Here is a 19,300-nt window from a genome sequence, read left to right on the forward strand (position 1 = left end):
ATTAGCACCAATATTTATGAACAGTAAGTTTTTGTTATATATAATCAATGAATAACTAATATCATATATCATAACCAATGTTATAAAAATCGGCTGATTAACCGACTAATCGGAGTTCGGACGGGTCCGTCTCGATTAGTCAGAAATCGGGCCAAAATGCATTTTTTTCTGAAAATTGATCTAAAGTTGGCCGATTCAGTCAAAATCTACCAATTCGGCCAAATGGTGAAAATTAATTTAAAAAATATAATTTAAAATAATAGTTAATATTTAATAATAATATATTAACTATCATATGCCTCAAAATCCTAATCTCTAATAGTTGAATATGATTCTTCTATTAAATTACTCTTATTTCTCCTTCACAGTCTCCTATAGTTGATTTGCTATGTAACTAATTTAGTAGATCACGAATCTATTTATCGATATATACTATATTATAATAAACAAAATATTAGAAGTTTGCTTGGTCGATTGGTCGGTCGGTCATAATGATTGTAATTGATATTGAAGATAACTTTCTCTTCCAATTTAAATTCTATTCCAATTTAAAGTCAAGTCTTTTACAAACTTTCTAATTCACACTAAAGTCAACTTATTCTGCAAATTTAATTTTTATTTTATTAATTTCTATAATAATCTTTACTATTAAAATAATTTAATTATTACATAGATATTATAGATATCTATATCTAAACTATCAAGAGTTAATTTATCATAATATAATTCGACTACTTAAAATAGAATCATATATATTATCAATAAAAATACGTTAAAAAATCAATAAAACTATATCGTTCAATAAGTATCATTATATTTTTCAAATATCTCTTATTAAAAAAATCATTAACATATATGGATATTAATATATTTATCATAAAATCATATCATTTAAAAAATTTTAAAGAGCAAATTTAAGACTTCAATTCAAATTAAATTTGTTTTAAAGGCCCAAAAACTCAAAAGCCCATTTATATTTTTCGGTTTGTCTAGTGCATGCCCATGGGCACATGCTAAGAAACTGTGATTGATGAGTTGTAAAAATTTTATTGATGGAGATTTTTTGTATACAGGGGGTTTTATCATTATAATGAGCTCTCAACCAATAATTTGTGCACACCTCGTCAAGCACTAACTCCTAGCATTTGCCCATGGGCACACACTAGAAAAATCATATATCTTTAAACCTCCTTCTTATTCTCTTCTTGTGAGTAATAACCCTAATTTTACATGCATCTTACTTTGCTTATTCGCAGCCTCCTCTCTCTTCAACCGAGTTGGACTAAGCATGCAAGTCTTAGACCGCGTTTGACCCGATTCAAGGTATATTTTAAATATTCTATCCTTCTTGATAAAGCTTTATATATATCCTATTTGTATATTTTAAATATATGGTATATATACACAATTTTATATATGTATGTATCGTGTATATATACACATAATTTGTTCTTTTACATATTTTAAATTTACAGGAGGAATGGCTAGAAAAGATGGTAAAAATTGATTCAGCATGGAAGTATTCAACCAAGTTGAACCTGAAAATTATGACGAAATTCAATGCAACTTCTGCAGTAAAATATTATGCGAATGAGTTTTTCGAGTGAAATAGCACTAACTGGGGGACGTCAAAACGCCAAAACAATGTACCAGAGCACCAATAGAGGTCATAAAAGAGATGGAGGAATATACGAAAACAAAAAAAAATCAAGAAAATTTGAGCAATACATTCAAACTGTTTTTGATTCAGATGAAGATTCTTTTGATGGCACGTCAAAGTCGAACAAATGGTCCATTGCAAATACTCCTCATTTGAAGTCTCAGTCTAAGTCGAGCAAAAGTTCAATTTCGAAGGGGCCAATTGACCTTTATACGATTCCTGATTCAGAAACATCATTAATGAAAAAGAAGGCTAAAGGGAAGCTGAAAATAAATGAGAATGATCATGTACGAAAGGAGTTGAGAGCCCGAGCATGTACTTCCTTTTCTAGATGGATGTATGATGCAAGACTTTCCTTCAATTCTGTGAATTATGACAGTTTTCCCATAAGGGCCAAGGCCTTTTTCCAATGCGGATCAGGTGTGAAGTCGCCGAGTTATCAAGAGGATAGAGTTCGTTTCATGAAAAAAGAAGTTGATCACTTAAAAAGTTATGTAACAGAGCATGAGTAACAATGGGATAAGTTTGGCTGCTCATTGATGTGTGATGGTTGGACGGATGACGTTCAAAGATCTTTGATAGATTTCCTTGCCAACAATCTAAAGGGAAGTGGACCTTTAGATTGGACCTTCTCGAGTTGTGCAAGTGGTTACGGATAGTGCCTCAAATAATAAATTGACTGGTAAGGTCTTAATAAAATATTATTTATGTTGTTACATCGACATATTTAAGTTAATCAATGTATTCCTAAATATCTTAACCGAGAAGTTCTTGGAGGTAAATTATTCACATTTATTTTGGACTCTGTTGGGTAATGAATACAACACAGAGGGGGGTGAATGTGTTTTAAATAATTTTAATGTCTTTTTGAACTTTTAATAATGGTGAACAAAGTAATCTATATTGTAGAGATAATGTGTTTTAACAGAATAACTAAAACATGCATCTGAACACAATTATCTTTCAAACTCACTTAAAATCAAGCTAGTGTTTGCTACAAATTTCTGGGTTCTTAGTATGTTAAGAACTCGGCTTCTCTCTTGAGAGTTACAAGAAATTTCATATCTATTTTGTTACAATTAAAACAAAGTGTAATATCCCATATTTTCAGATATTATTATTATAATTATTTGGAGTTATTTATGTGATTTTTATGTGAATTTTAGTGAATTATATGATAATTGAAGTGATGTTTGGATGTTTATATGTGACAAATTTTGAGTATTTCAATTTTTATATGTCCGGAATAAACTATAGATAATTATGGTATTTTTTCTGGTAATTTTTGGATTGTTATATGATTTGATAAGGATTTATAGATTTAATATTTATTTTCTGAGTAATTATGAAACTATTTTATAAAACCGGGAATCGTCCAACTTCAACTCTTTTTGCATTTTTACAACCCGAAACTCTTCCGAAAACTCCTTCTTAACCTAATCTGGTAATTTCAGACATCTTCCGTATTTTAACTTTTTCGATCCGGATTACGGTTTGGCCCGTACGTCTCCCGACATACAATTTTCGATACGATAATCATTTCAGTAAATCAATAAAACCCACATACTCGAGAGACGGGATATTTTTACATTATTTTCTCATAGGGTGTTTTATAAGAAGCTCGGTTTTAATAAATATCCAAATCTTATACTAATTGTATCGTCTTTATAGTTACTTAACGGCTAAGTAACCTATTTTCGGATTCGATATGACCCAACAGAATACTCGTTACGTGTTAAAACTGTATTTATATGAATGGATCTACAATCTGGACTCGTATTTATGTGCGTCTTTATCGAGGTTCTCGATTTATCTCGTTTAATGTTGAATGTATTTTATGTGTTTTCGGGGTTTTCTATTAATTTAAGAATCGCTTTTATTTTTCAAAAACAAACGGACCGGACCCCACGGGACATCAAAGCCCACAGAATTCAGGTTTTTATTTTTATAGAATTATACGTATTTCAAACACCCAATATTTTCTGCATTTTTGCATTATTCACAATTTTTGGGAAATTTCGATACAAATTTTATATTTTATCATTTTTAAAATTATTCCCCGTAATTATTAGTCTGGGGCCTAATTATTTTAATTAAAGGATAAAAACACTCTTAATTGATTTTGGGGTACTTATTTTCCAGATATTATAAATAGCAAGTTTTATTATTTTCTTTTATTTTATTTTCATTTATTTTTTGAAAATTCACAAAAATTCAAGAACATATACTTTGGGGGTGAAATTCTATGCACAAACCGGAATCACTGATTTTGATCGATTTAAGGAACCAAATCGGACGCTCTAGTAGTCAAAATCATCCTCCCGACAAGAGCTTTCTATTGATACCAATTTCATAATCTGAGGGTAAGTATATTGTAAAATCGATTTTATCGTTCTTGAGCTTGAATTTGTTTTGGATTTTTGTTGATCTTTGATTGATTTTATTGTTACAAATAGTTTTAAAATGATCTTTGGAATCGATTTAGGTATTTGGTTGACTTGTTTTAGTCCAGATTTGAATTAACAGAGTTCTTGATGTTTTAGTTTTTTTGAATCGATTTTTCGGTTTGAATTGATGTTCTTGATGGTTGTTAATGGTCTGAGTAGATTAGGGATGTTGTTAGGTTTGTATTGATACAAATTCGTTGAATTTGGTTGAAGAATCGAAAAAATCGAAGTTTTCGATTAGTTTGCCGGAAAATACTTTGGTTTTGATCAGAAATTGTGTTTGGATTGATATTAGATGTTCATGTTAGTAGAACTGAGTTTCTGAGAAAATTTAGAATCGATTGGTAGCTAAACCCATCGATTTCGGTAGTGTTTTGTGGCTAAACGGGGAGGTGAGGCTGTGGCCGGACTTCGGCCGGAAACCGGCAAAGTCGATCGGTTTCTGGGTACTCCCCATATTCCGGCGAGCTTCAACCAGATTTTCTGGTCGTCCCCTACCCCCAGCCACCATTTGATCTTCAAAGTCCCAACCCCCAAAAACTTGAATCTGTTTCTGTTATTACTTTTTATTTTTTTTATTTCAAAATTCATTTCTAAAATTCTAAAAATGATTTATCCTATTTTCAAAAATCATTTATTTCTTATTTTGAATTCCAAAAATTATTTTCTTAAATTTTTTAAATTCCTAAAATTATTTATTTTATTATTTTCAAAAATTTATATTTGTTTTAATTATTTATAATTTATTTTTAAATATTTATAGGTTTAATTAATTGGTTAATTCATTTAATCAATTAATTTTATTTATAAATAGTTAAATAAAATATAATTATTTATAATTAATTTAAATAATTCCTAAAGTTGTTTTTAAGCTTTTAAAAATTATATTTTGGTATTTAAAATCAATTAATATTATTATTAATTGATTTATTCTCATTTAATTCTCATTTTATTCGTAATAAATAAACCATTCGTCCGTTTAATACGAAACGAACGCGTATAGACTCAGAAAAATATTCTACTTTCATTAAAAATACTTTCGAGACATAATTTCTTTTGTATTACAGGGTAATTTGATTTGTGAGTCATTCTGAGTTGGTAGCTGATCAATAAATCATATTTTTGACCCGATTTCAGTTTTAACCATACCGAGTCGAACCTTTTGACGAACTGAGTCATATGTGATATGAATTTTGTGATACGTGAGTTATGTGTTTAAGTGCTATGTGAATTACGTGTGTACGTGAGTCAAGAGTCTTGTGTTTGACTGTATTCTTTATGTGTGGGCCATCGTATGGGTAGACGATAGGAATTTTGACGCGGAGTTCTTTGAGTAATTATCGTTTAGACGATTAAAATGCTATTTTTTATTTATAGATATGAGTCTTTCAAGATGATCAATACCAAATGGAATGGATGAAGACTAGAGTTGAATAGTATGGAATATTGGGTTGCAGCACTACATGAGCAGCAGATCAGAGATTTAGCGAAGTAAAAGACGGTGATGCCATGAGATGTCAAAATGAGGGATTGTGTTATTGTGAGTGTGACTAACTGCTAAAAACCCAAAGGCAAGTATCCCTACCATCACTTATTCTTCAAGTGATATTTATTTTGAATCTTATTATACAAGTATTGTTTTCCCTATTCTCAGTTCAGAATAGATAAATGTTTTACATATCGCTAAATTAAAATGCTTATCATGCAAGTACCCTCTGCTATTCTATGTTCAGAACAGTTAAATGTTTTACTTATCAAATTACTGGATTTATAAATATTTTGGATTTTGAGAAAGATGATTTTGTTGCGAGTATTCTTGCCCAAGTGAATGGGGGAATAAAATTATTTAAAATATCGATTGAGTCGGCTCCTTTTCAATAAAAAGGTTTTAAGATTGGAATGGTTACTGGTTACAATGTAGGTGATCGAGATATCGGTCCAGCTGTAATATCTTTCAAGGCGAATATATGCCTTTTTCTGGTGCCCTATAGGTACCGTATGGATGCGGGATACGGGTAGTACCTATATTTACGGTATGGCTGCGAGATACCGGTGCTGTTTCGTAACTGATCATCAGGAACAACATGAAATATAATTGGTTCCAATCTAAACTGGTGTTTCTAAATTGTTTTGATAATCATAGAATAAATGATTTATCAAATGTGTCGAAATGCAGTTTTTATTCAGTTTCTGATTTATGATGATACTTACTTTGTTGTTAAATATCAAAGGTGGTATTAGTATATATGATTGATGTTGGCTTCAATATGGGATGTTGTGAGCATCATAGTTCGTATTAATATCTAATTTGATAAGACAAAAAAAAGTATTAATTTCAAGAGTTCGGTTTTGAATAAAGTTTGTGATTCAGTCCATAATCATTGTTCCATGTTATTGTTGTTTATGATATTTACGTAAACACTGTTTTACGAGTTTTATTCTCGTCAAAGATTCAAAGTATTGCTGAAGCATTTCGCTCGAAAGTATCAAAAAGGGTTTACAGTGAGGGAACCAATTATGGGATTCCTTACCAAATTTTCTGTTTCGGCAATTATGATTTTAAGATGATCGGCGCTATTGCAGATGTCGGTTTTATATCAAAACGACCATATATATATTACAATGATCTTGCTGAGCATTTCTTTCACTCATACTTGCCTGTTTTCAAATCTAACCTCCAGTGAGGATTAGCTTGCGCTGTTTAGCCACGTAATTTGAGGAAGCAAAGAAGAAGCTCTTGAAAGGTGGTTGGTCCAGGGTTTGTGGACTAGTGTAAGTTTTATTGTGTAAAGTTATTTATATTATATTATATTATAGTTGTGTATTGTATTTGGGCCTAGTATACTTCTTCTCGAAGTTATACTAGCGGGTTAAGTTTTAAGGTTTAGAATTATTGAAAGGAGTTTTAATAGAAAGTGAAAATTTTATTTGTGAAATTTAGAATTCTTGTTTCTATAACTGTAACCTTAAAAGAACTTGGATTAGTTTGGGGTCATAGATGCTAAATATCTTCCACTGGCATTTGAATTTTGATTTAACAGGTTAATTTGGATTGAGGTTTTATAGTGACGACCAAATCCTCTGACCCCGGATTTGGGGGGGTTACACAAAGCATCCAGCGTTTAATTTATAGAACAGTAAATACTAGTTTTTACGCAGCATGCAATAGCATGTACTAAATCATACTTTTGGATAACCAAATTTTCTATTTCTGGCTTAGTGTATCTTTGCTAATCTTGCCTGACTGTAACTATACTTTTTTAGTTAATCTTGGCCTTTGATCTTGTACTCTTCAAGCTGCTTTTGTAGAATTTTCAAATCAGTGATTGATTTGTTTGTTAATTAATATCTTGGATATTAAACTGATCTGCATGCTGTATTTGAACTTTTATATCGAGATCTCCAGTTAGTTATGTAGAGAACTCGACATCTCGATAAGTATAATGACTTATCGAGATCTCTAATAACTTTACAGTTGTTTGACTTATCGAAGTCTCTGAGTTCTTTATAAGAGAATTTTGCTTATCGAGATCTCTCATCTTCATATCTTCATTTTGGCTTATCGATGTCTCTGAGTTCTCTAGTGACAAATTGACTTATCGATATCTCAGATATCTCTAGTGATATTTTGATTTATCGATATCTCAGAGATCTCTAGTGATATTTTGACTTGTCGATATCTCAGAGTTCTCTAGTGAAGAAATGACTTGTCGATATCTCCATTCTTCATGTCTTCAATTGGATTGTCAATATCCCTAAGTTCTCTAGTAGCTTTTATTGACTTCTCGATAAGTCATTTTGGAGTTCTCAAATGACTTTTCTATAACACATAATCTGTGACTTGTACATTTCTTGACGCAGAATATTTTTCCCAAAACACATTTATTCAACTCCAAACTTCTTCACACTTTCTCTGAGGCATGATCTTCACGATCTTCTTCCAGAGTTTATTCTTAGGATTGAAACTGTTTACAGAAAAATACTCTAGTCTAATATATTTACATTTTTACAGACTTAAGTGTTATAATACAAAATGCAAACATAAATTACCATACAACTTACTTAGTGTTGTCAATTTGACCTAGTCTTGTTATAGTAGAGGCATGTCTTGCACAACAATCTCCCCCAATTTGTGAGAAGATTGCTTATCACAAATTATGCCTGTTAACAAGACTAACCCCAAGTTACAATGGACAGATAGATTTTTCATATAAATTGACACAAATATTACATTCATACATTAGGTGATTTCTTGTGTTTAACAGATACACACATCAGACAAATACTGTATCTCTTGTTTCTTCTCTAATGAGGTCCTTTAAGTATACAAGAATTTTCAGTTCCTCTATGATTGGTTTCCCTCTTAGAGCTTCCATAAGTTTGAGTCTGTCAGGTTTTAGATAACCACTCAGCAAATTAATCCTAAATTTTGAGAATGTACCAGCTTTGACATTTAGAAATCTTCCATCCTTGGAAATTCTGCTCATCCCTTTTGCCATGAGATCTTCAGATCTTTGAATGTACTCCTCATCATACTTCCTCTTCTTCTCCTCATATTCATCCTTGTTTATTGCTCTTCTTTCCACCCTTGCTATCAACCACCATGCCCTGGTTACAGTATCCTTATCCTTTAGTATGCTTATCACTCTCTTGATTTTTGTGGGTGAAAAGGTGTCCATTAAGTTGCTGCCAAGAAATGTGAAGGACCCATTCTCATAGTAGATTCTTACTTTCCTTACTGTTACAACCCAAACTCTCATAATTTCCCCAGTTAGTTGTTGAAAGTAGTCTTCATCTGAGATGCACAAGTTAAGAGGTAGAAAATCACTTTGATTATAGCAATTCCAGATGGCCCTCTCAGTAACTTAGGTTTCCTCCCAACAGAATTGTAGTGAACTTTGAGTGATGGCTTCACAGAAGGTACGTTTGTGATTTTCTTGAGAAATATTTGGCTGGAGGTGATTGGTATTTTCAGAAAGGTGTTAGCAGTCTGTTTGTACAAGTATTTAGGCTTTGAGGTTTGAGGTGGTTTGGTATTTAAGTTTGTTGGCATAGAGGGTTGAGCTTGCTTAATTTGAATTTGTAGGGTTTTTGTTGTTGTGGTTGTGATCCATCTTCCTTTTTCTTCCTTCTTCTTTCTTCTCATCTCTTCCTGTCATCTCCCTTCTTCTCATATTACTTTTTGCCCGTGTCACCAGTTGCTCTTGAGGATTGACTTGAATTTGAGCCAGAAGGAGGTTGATCCTTTGGCTTCTGCTCATCATCATCCTTGTCATCTTTTAAATTATAATTTGTGGTAGGCAACATGGTGTCTACATTTTGAAGGTATCTCCCCAAGATTATGATCATTTCCTCATCTTCAGTCTTCTTGTAAATTTTGGTCTTTAGATCAGTTTCAAGGGTCATAATCAATCTCAAATTATTCCTTACACAATTCTTAGGAACTGTGAAGTATCTGCATTTTCTGGTTTGTGGACAGATGTAGGCAACCCCCCTGCTTAGATAGAGATAGGCTTCAGGAAAAGCAGCTATCTGAGCATTTTTGAGTTCCTTTAGCAGTTGGGTGTCCTCTGGAATTACTCTATGCACTTTGTCAATTATCACATCCATCTCAGATGCTCTTAGTTTTTGAATATTGGTGAGAGACACCTGGAGACATCTGTCCAGACCACAATCATTCACATTAGCTATGATTCTCTTTTCCAGGAAGTTATCAATCTTGACAATCACCACTCTTATAAAGTTGATGTTGTTGGCCAAGGCTTTCTTGTCTGTGATGTAGTTATTGTGGAGAGACTCCCTTAAAACTAACAAAAGTTCATTGAATTCTTGATCTTGACAAGGTGCTTCTGCAGCTTTTAGGAGTCTGTTTTGTCCAACATCTTTTGAGAATTGAGCTTTAAAAGAGCCTGTGGTTGATTTGTTAGGATCCTTTGACTTACCAACATCCTTGGATTGTTGAATCCTAGCTTTTATCTCCCCCTTAGTCTTGGAAACATGGGAGTTGGTAATTCTGTCCTCACAGACTCAGGAAGTGCAGGCAGTGGGATATTGAATCTGTAGATTTGTTGATGTAGAGGCAGGTTGATATGTGGAAGTAGATGTAGAGGTAGATGGTCCAAATGCAGCTTGCACATGCTTCTGTATTTCGTCAATGACCAAAGGGGAAGGAGTGTATCTTGTAGTGTGCATTTGATCCAACTTCCATCTTGTGTCATTAGAATTTGCTATGTGATCTTGAACTACTTTTTGTAGAGTTACACAGGATTCCTTCAGTTATTTCACACTCTTGTCCACCTCACTTAGATCATACCTTGACATTTATTCTGAAAAGGTTTTTAATTGTTTCTTGATCTCTACCTGTGAGGGGATTATCTCATCCATCTTTTTCTTCACCATTCCCATGATTTTGTCTAGATGGCCAGTTAATGTGATAGTGAGGGCCTTCCCAAAATTCTGAAAGGCCTTGATTTGAGCTTTAGTCACTTCATTTACTGCATCATAGACTTCATGTGGAGACATGCATCTGTAATTGCTTCCTAGAATGGTGAAATACTCTTCTCTAAACTGTGTCAGGAGTGTGTCCATTTCTATCTTGAACTCCTTATCCAACCAGGCATCACAGTTTGCATCTCTGCTAGCTTCATCTACTATTTTGTCTTGTTGGTCCTCCACATCTGTTTGATAAAACAACATTATTGCTTGATAGTCCTGATTGGACATATCTGATGTGAGGAGTTATTGAGATATCTGTGCAAGTCCTACTAGCTGGTCAACCCTGAAATCTTCAAGAGTAGGTTGAGTTGCAGCTTCTTGTAGCCACATAGAGACTAGATGAGTTTGTTGAGAGGATGAAGGTTCATTTGTTTGGATTTGAGAGGAGCCAGGAACACCTGTGACATGAGTCACAATTGGACTCACTATTTGCACTGTGGTTATGACAGGGTGTTGTTCCTCAACAGTTATGGGAACCTCCATTTGAATTTGAGGGGATTTGACTGTGCTACTGTCATTTCACTACGCCATATATGAACTATTTGCACGTTTTTCTTTCGTGTTGCCTTAGAAAACGTTGCAATAGGTATGAAATTGTGGTCCTATTACAACACCCAAATTTTGGTGTTGCAATAGATATAAAAACATGTTGCTATAGCTCAATACATTTTTGTTGTTGGCATAGATATCTTCCTTATTGCAACCCACCAGGTGGTTTTTCCATATACAACTAAATATTTTTTTAATTAAACTCAAAATATAATTTATTTTTAAAAGTAAGTAATTTGAATAAACTAATTTATGAAATTTTTGTAGAAAGTAAATGTACACAAAATGAATAAATTAACCATATTTTATAGAATATTAATATATTTCCAATGGATATAAAACTAAATGAATACATTTTAATATTAATTTAAAAATAAATAAATGTACAATATATATTGTTTTCATAGATTATAAATAAAAAATAATTTTTTTATCAAAAAATAAATTAATATTTAAAAATATTTTACTTGGATAAAATGATTTATTGATTTGTCTTATAAATGAAATATATATCAAAAAATTTATTTATTTAAATTTTGTATATATAAAATAATTGTTTCATAATTATATATAATAATAGTAAAATGTTTAGATCGGATAACGCTAAAACATTTCCATATAAAAAATTAAATCATGTAACAACTTTAAATTTTTACAAATTAATTATATTAATATATTAGTTGTAACTATAATAAAATAAATATATATATTTCGGATATTTTAATATTTATAATTTTGGAAAAAAATAAAGTGGAATTGGGTTATGTTGGGCCCTAATTTTGGGTAGGCGGTAACATTTTAAATAGACGCGGAGGAAGTGAAATATTAAACCAATGAAACGGGGAAACTGGAGTTAAAGAAATTAGGGTACTCCCACCTTCACCGAGCGGCGGGTTTGGAAAAAATATCCAGAAATAAGGGTTCTGGGCAAGCTACACTGGTTTCAATTAGAGGTATTCAATCTCTATCCCTCCCTTACTAATTAAGATCTATCTCGTTGTCTTCTCTCTTTATTTTGAGATCATCTCCATGTCCCTTTGTAGAATTAAAACAACAAAGATGTAGATTGAGACTGATGGAATTGGGTTTTTACCAAAACACTTGGCAAGAAAGTGTCATATCATTTCCAAGTCTTTTGATATTCCTCGATGTTCTGGGTTCGCAACTTCAAGATCTTTTGGAGAAGCAGGGTTCTGAACTGAAACAGAAAAAACAACTTATTCCGAGTTTGCGTAGGCAGGTTACGTCTCTTACGGGTCAACTTCACTATCTCATTGAGGATCTCAAAGAGGTAATTAGTGTTTTTAGTGTATATTTTAAGCTGTTTTAAAACAAAAGAAAAGGAAAGAATAAACATTAAATTGAAAGATACATAATTGAAAAAAGTTTTCTCTTACAGTTCATAGAAAGACAAGGCAATGCCTGATATTATAACTTTCAAGGGAAGTAGTCCTTCACTTTTGGAATATACATTATGACCTCTTGAATGAAAACCTGACCTTTTTTTTCGGGAGTCTGTATGTGCATTGCACAGGATAATAAATTAGGGAGACAGTTATTTTATTTCAAGCCAAGGCAGGAAAAAGAAAGGTAACGCATTGCGCGTAGGCCAAATATTATTTCTACATTTTCCTACCACAGCCAGACAATAATGCACCCATTGAAAGTGCTGGCCAGCATGGCCTAGTTCATTTACTGCATCGATTTTTCTATTACAATTGAATGATGAAGTTGTTATATTTCTATCGATTAGGTGGATCAGCTGCATAGAATATTCATGATCTATGGCTCACCTTTAGGGGACTACTGGAGAAAATTAAAATGGTATCCTGTAGACATCATTGATCCTAAAAAACATTTTACAAGACGTGTTGCACCAGCACTAGCACTGCTTGAGTCCCTTCTATCCATAGACCCTTCAGCTCGAAAGTCTGCAGTTGATGCTTTGAATAGTGAGGTACTAAGTAGTTTTGCGAAGTTATATAATTTTTTCTTATTATAACTCTACTCTGAGAATTCTTGTTCTTTCCTAAAAGTATTTTCTCTTGCAATCCATCAACTCTGTAATTTTTTGCCTGTTATAATATTTAATATGCATTTGAACCCTTTGCTTTTTCCTTGTTGAGCTACACCTATTGATGCACAACTTGGTTTTTATTGCAGTTCTTTTTGTCAGAACCTCCTCCAAGTAAACCTGAAGAGTTACTAGAGTAAAATACTAGTCAACATTATATACGAAACACTACTTGAATATTAGTGCCCGGATACCACGTAAAGTTAGATTCATGTGATATTTGATCATACTCCCAGTGTTATGCCTAAATGAAATTCTGCCAGTGCACAACTCCCATTAGCCAGCCACACTTGCCTATTATAACAAATCCAAGTCAGTGAACCACTGATTAGACTTAGAGATAAGACCAGGGTGTTTGCAAGCAATAAAACAGGTAAGAAGTTCCGACGAAAAGGGAATGCCCAGAAGAATGCAATTGCATTCCTTGATAATGTTGATGCATTTGATGAGTCTTTTTCAGGAGATGCTTCCGTTCAAGATGATAGCAAGATGTCTTCTGATAATTTGGACTCGACAATGTCAACTTCCTTTCCTTCCAGGTCTTCTGTTCTTCAAGCATGCACAACAACCTCTATTTTGATAGCTGCTTTAGGAGTGACCATACGAAAGGTATAACCTTGTTATTTGCTTGTTCAAAGTCCTGATATCATGTCACAGAATCTTCGTTTTAATTATCCATTTGTACATTTTCCGATGTATTTTGATTTGTCAAAATTAAGGTTAATTTATTCACTGTGTACTATGCACTATCTGAATTTTCAGTTTGTATAGTGCATTGTAGCATTGTGGCCACGCACGGAACTTCACATTATAAACAGCTGTTGGAGCAGAATAAATAGTACATCCAGGAGCCAGCCACTGTGGAGAAATGTAATGAGTTGTCCAAGAAGTTGTTGCACACCCGTATTGCCAGGTTATACTTCATTTACCCTTTGCTACTCTTGGGTGCCATAATTTTTTCCCTGTGTTTGTGGGATCAAGTACATGTATAGGCTATTCCAAATTTCTAGTGTCCATAAAGTCAATCTGCCTATATTCAAACCTCTACAAATGTATTGAGATTTGAAGCCATGCATCGTGCTGTATTGCACAAGTTGGAATTATATGCGCTCTTGGATTTTAATATAAGTTCAAGATATAATTCTATCTTTTGCCATTCTGTCCTGCCATGGTAGTACTAGTTTATATACGTCTTCATTGTTTAACATGTAAATAATGATATATGTTACGCGTAATCAGATAGACCTCCAAAAGTGAAGAGGCTTAATAAGCATCATTGTCTGGTGTTTTGTGTAAAACCAGCCATTGACCTCGATAAAAGAAGAGACTATAGATTAGTACTGCTCTCTTTTTACTACTTACGATAAGTGATGTGATGTGATGTGGCCCGTTACGTGCGAGTGCATATATACTCTCTTTGTCTAGTTTTTTTAGATTAATATTCTCTCTTATTTCTCCTTTTATTGAAGCATAATAATACTTGAACATAAATGGTAAAAATGTTTTTAGATTATTTTATCTAGGTATAGATTTACAAGAAACAGACCAATTCTTTTGTATACCAACTTTAAATTTATAATGCCATCAACACTTGCTATTTTATTCTATTTTCTTTCAATAATAATCTAAATAGTCCTTTATATACCTTAATTCGGTGCCAAGTCTATCATGTTATGTTGATTTTTGTATTCCTTATTAAAATAATTATGTCTTTTGAATTGAGTTAATTGTGAAATAATTAGTCCTTTCTTGATACTGCCAATACTAAGGGGACTTTGGTCAGGGTGTATAATACTATGGATGGCTTGTTGCTTCAGGAGGTCTGGTATATGTATTTAATTGCTTGTGGAATTTTAATGTTTTGTTAGCTTGTTGGTGTAGTTATTGTATTTTGAGTTCTGGATATTTACAGCTTAGAATACATCTGAATTTATTTTTTATTGTATTTGATACTTGATAGATGACATCACTTCGTTGATTAAAGAGGCGAACATCCCCCAGCCACTAACATGTTGCACTTGTAGATTTAAATTTTGAATTTGTTTTATTATTATATGTAGGTAGTTCTTGGACCAGCTACAGTGGGAGGTATTCAGGTTGAGGCTTTAAAGATTGGTGATATTGCTGGAATAATTGATAATATAATTCAGTGCATGCTGTATAGACTTGGATGTGTTTTATTTCTCTTCAACTGTATTTAGAAGTACCAGCACTGAACTTGTAATTGATATAGAACTTGTTATAGTTCTTAATGATAGTAGAATATAACTTTTATAGAATTGTGTTCAACTCTTTGTAATGATTCAAGAGTTTTATATTTATTAATTTAATTCAAATTTTATATTTTGGATATAAATATTTGTCTAATTAATATTATATTTATAAAAATTTAATAAAAAAAAACAAAAAAAACTATTAAATATAAATATTTTAAAAACTAGTGATGTGGGGCCCACATGTGGGTCCCATTTTTTATTAGTTAGTATACCTATTGCAACACCAAGTCTGTATTGCTATACTCTGAAAATCATCTTACAATTGATATCCATAGCAACATATTTTGCTGTGTTGCTATAGATTGGCACTAATATAAGGTTAGATATATATAGTGACGACCTTAGACCCAACACCGAAAAAGTGTTATTATAGACCTATTTTTGCCTATAGCAACAATTTTAGGGGTCTATAGCAACATATTTTTAGTGTTGGTTAAAGCCATCTATGGCGTAGTGTTTGTAACAGCCTCAAACCCTTGTGTGTCTTGCACCACATTGTCACTTAAATGTGCTATACTTGCCTCTCCCATAACAGGGTCACTAGAAATTGTACTCCCAGCTTCAATTGTCAGAGCAATTTCAGCCGGGGTTTTGAGGGGAGTTGTTCCTGTGACAGAAACCTCCAATTGAATTGGGGAGGATTTAGATAGCTCCCCCTCAGGAGTACTACCTTTAAACCTTACAGTCTGTGAAGACTGATTAGCACATGAAGGTGCATTTTCAACTACCATGGGGTCTTCAGTGAAAACTGATGAATCCCCCATGTTTGTGATAATGTCATCAAGGTCTACCCCAGCTAGTAGCCTCTCACCATCTAAATGTGGTGTCTGGGTGGTGATCAAGGTTTCTTGAACCATGTCACTTGAGTGAGTTTGCACTTGAGGAATAGATTCAAGTGTAGTTTGTGAAGAAGAAATTTGAGAGATTGAGAGTTGTTGTTTAATAGTGAGTGTTGGCAGCTCCCCCTGAATGGATGAGGGAGCTTCAATTGATGTACTTTCATGGTGTGTGTCATCCCTGTTTCTCCTTTCATACACTTAAATTTTTTCAAGTACAGGTGTAGACTCTTTACAAGGTGCATTTGGGAGAATGCCCTTTTCAATAGAGACACCCTGTTGAGAGGATGCCCCTAGATTCTGTTTAAGTCCCTTGTTTACTACTACATCCTTTCGAGAGGATGCAAAGGTGTCTAGAGTGGTCAACTCAGGTTGTTTAGCCTTCTTAGGCTTTTTGACCAAGGGTGACTCGGTTGGTGTTTGTTCCTCACCACTCTCACTCAATATTGTAAGGTTACCTCCATTCTCCTCTTTTTACTCACTTCACCCTTTTGAGAGGATGAAGTGGTTGGTTTCCTAGCAACTATTGGTATTGAAGAAGTAGACTCAACTTGGGAAGGTTACTGTGGATGTGTCTGTGCTTGTACTTCCACAGATTCAGGAACCATAGTTGCACTAGGTTGAACTACATTAGGCCTCATGTCAGGCATAAGGTAAGGATAGGTCTTAAATCTTTCAGTCATGAAAGGTGTTAACCTAAGACCCACCTGTACCTTATTTTTAGTAGTAAGTGATCCAAATAAGATTTTGGACACTTGCTTACAGTTGCCTATTAATGACCTATCTACACCTTCAAGCATATGTATGTCATTTATTTTATGATTTAAAGCAGACATAATGAATCTAGGAAGAAAAATTTCTTTACCTCTTAAAGTTAATGGCATGATGAGCCTGGTGCTTAATTCCTCCAGAATGTAGTGTCCTACATTGATCTGCTTGTTGTGAGCCATTGAGTAGACCAGCTTTTGAACAACACTAGAAATGTTGTCAAATCCTGATTTTCTACATGTGAAAGTGCTCACCACATAATCAAATAGAAAGGACCAATCTTTCCTTATATTTTTCTTGTTCAAGCTGGCCAGGTTGATTTTCTTAGAGTAGTTGATAAAATCCAGGAAATCATACAGCTCCGCTTGAGTTGAAATCTCCATTATCTTGTCAGTTGGAATGTTCAAGGCTAGGTTCATGTCAGCTTCAGTTATCTTAACCTATTGTCCTTTGATCTGATAGTTAACCACTAGTGTTGAAGATTGGTCTTCATGCACAACTGTCCTAGCTACAGTTGTGTTCCAGAAACCCCCCAATACATCCAAATAGAGAACTGGGTTAGCTGTAAGAGCTCCAACAAAGTAAGTTTCAGACAAGAACTTGACAAAGCTTTTGAAAACTTTAGGAGTCTGATTGACATCTAGGAATGCAAGGAAGTTGGTCTCCTTTGGGATGAAGGGTACAATAATGTTTGCTGCCATTATTGTGAATGTGTAAATTAATGGGTAAAAGAAATTAGAGAGAAAGAGTTTAAAATGAGAGAGAAATCAGTTTGGAATTGAAAAATCTAGGTCACTTAGAGTTCTCGAAGGCGTAAGTATATGTATGTCGAGATGTCTGAGTATTTATAGTAAAAGCAAATGACTTATCGAGGACTCAAAAATAGACATTTGGAGTATACTTATCGAGAAGTCATTTTGAAAAAGAATTACATACGAGAAGTCATTTTAATTTACCCTTTTAGAAAACTAAAATTAACTTATCGAGATGTCAAATAAATACTCAGTTTTTCCTAAAATGGGCTGAATTATTTCTAATTTCTATTTGAATAAATCCAAATAAATATAGAATAAATTTATCAAGAGCAATTTACCATAATAATTTATTAAATTTAAATTATTTCAGTTCTAAGTTATTTATAAGTCAAAATGTACTTGTAGAGAACTCTGCGAATTAACACTTATAGAACTCTACAATGACTTGTTGATAAGTCATAATAAAGCTTATCGAGAAGTCCCTCGAGAAGTCAGAAAATTGACTTGTCGAGAACTCACTCGAGAAGTCTTAAAATGACTTGTCGATAGGTCAATCAGACTTATCGAGAACTCAGTTCTCTATATGCTCTTGATCATTTTGATTATGTCTTGTGTTTATTTTACATATTGAAGATGTAAATCAACATTTTGACAGTTTTCTTAGAATTGAAAAATTCCAAGTTAAATTTTTATTTTTGAAAAATAAATATGCAGAGATTTCTGAAATATTTATAATTCATATTTCAGTTAATTTCCAATTAAATCAAATTAATTTTGATTTACTAGAAATTAATATGCTGTAACATATTAGCTGGGTTTTTGCCTTGGAATGAAGAATTTAACATTCCAATTTCACCTACAAGTCTATTAAAAGTTGCTTCATTAAAAGATTTAGTAAAAATATCAGCTAATTATTTTTCTGTTGGAATAAAAATAAGCTCAATGGTACCATTTACAACATGTTCTCTAATAAAATAGTACCTTACATCAATGTGCTTTGTTCTAGTGTGATTAACTGGATTAGCCACAATAGATATAGCACTAGCATTGTCACACATAATTAGAATTTTGTGTAACACTAGGCCATAGTCCATTAGCCGATTTCTAATCCAAATCACTTGGGCACAACAACTTCCAGCAGCTATGTATTCAGCCTCAGCTGTGGAAGTTGACACAGATTGTTGTTTCTTGCTGTACCAGGATACAAGTCTTTGTCCAAGAAACTGACAGCTTCCACTAGTACTCTTCCTATCAACCCTGCATCAAGCAAAAGCTGCATCTGTGTAACCAACAGCTTCAAAACCAGTTCCCTTAGGATACCATAATCCCAAGTTTGGAGTCCCTTTCAAGTATCTAAAAATCCTCTCCACATCCATCAAATGTGATTCTTTTGGATTGGCCTGAAATCTTGCACACAAACATGTTATAAACATGATATCT

General features: G+C 33.2%; 1 protein-coding gene across 3 annotated transcripts; it reads left to right on the forward strand.

Moving 5' to 3' along the window:
• Positions 1 to 11,970: 11,970 nt before the first annotated feature.
• LOC141683116 (putative serine/threonine-protein kinase At1g54610) lies at positions 11,971 to 15,568 on the forward strand. 3 transcript variants are annotated; one of them, XM_074487808.1, is made up of 7 exons: positions 11,971 to 12,104; positions 12,195 to 12,442; positions 12,905 to 13,108; positions 13,315 to 13,598; positions 13,686 to 13,834; positions 13,988 to 14,138; positions 15,286 to 15,568. In XM_074487808.1, exons 2-4 carry the CDS (start codon positions 12,227 to 12,229, stop codon positions 13,363 to 13,365), a joined length of 471 nt encoding a protein of 156 aa, XP_074343909.1. In that variant the 5' UTR covers positions 11,971 to 12,104; positions 12,195 to 12,226; the 3' UTR covers positions 13,366 to 13,598; positions 13,686 to 13,834; positions 13,988 to 14,138; positions 15,286 to 15,568. The 3 variants fall into 3 exon arrangements, with proteins under 3 accessions (XP_074343909.1, XP_074343908.1, XP_074343910.1); XM_074487807.1 differs by having other exon boundaries at positions 13,315 to 13,834; XM_074487809.1 differs by having other exon boundaries at positions 13,315 to 13,834; positions 13,997 to 14,138.
• The last annotated feature ends 3,732 nt before the right edge of the window (positions 15,569 to 19,300 follow it).

Source organism: Apium graveolens, chromosome 9, assembly GCF_009905375.1.
Source record: "Apium graveolens cultivar Ventura chromosome 9, ASM990537v1, whole genome shotgun sequence".
Classification (NCBI taxonomy): Eukaryota; Viridiplantae; Streptophyta; class Magnoliopsida; order Apiales; family Apiaceae; genus Apium; species Apium graveolens.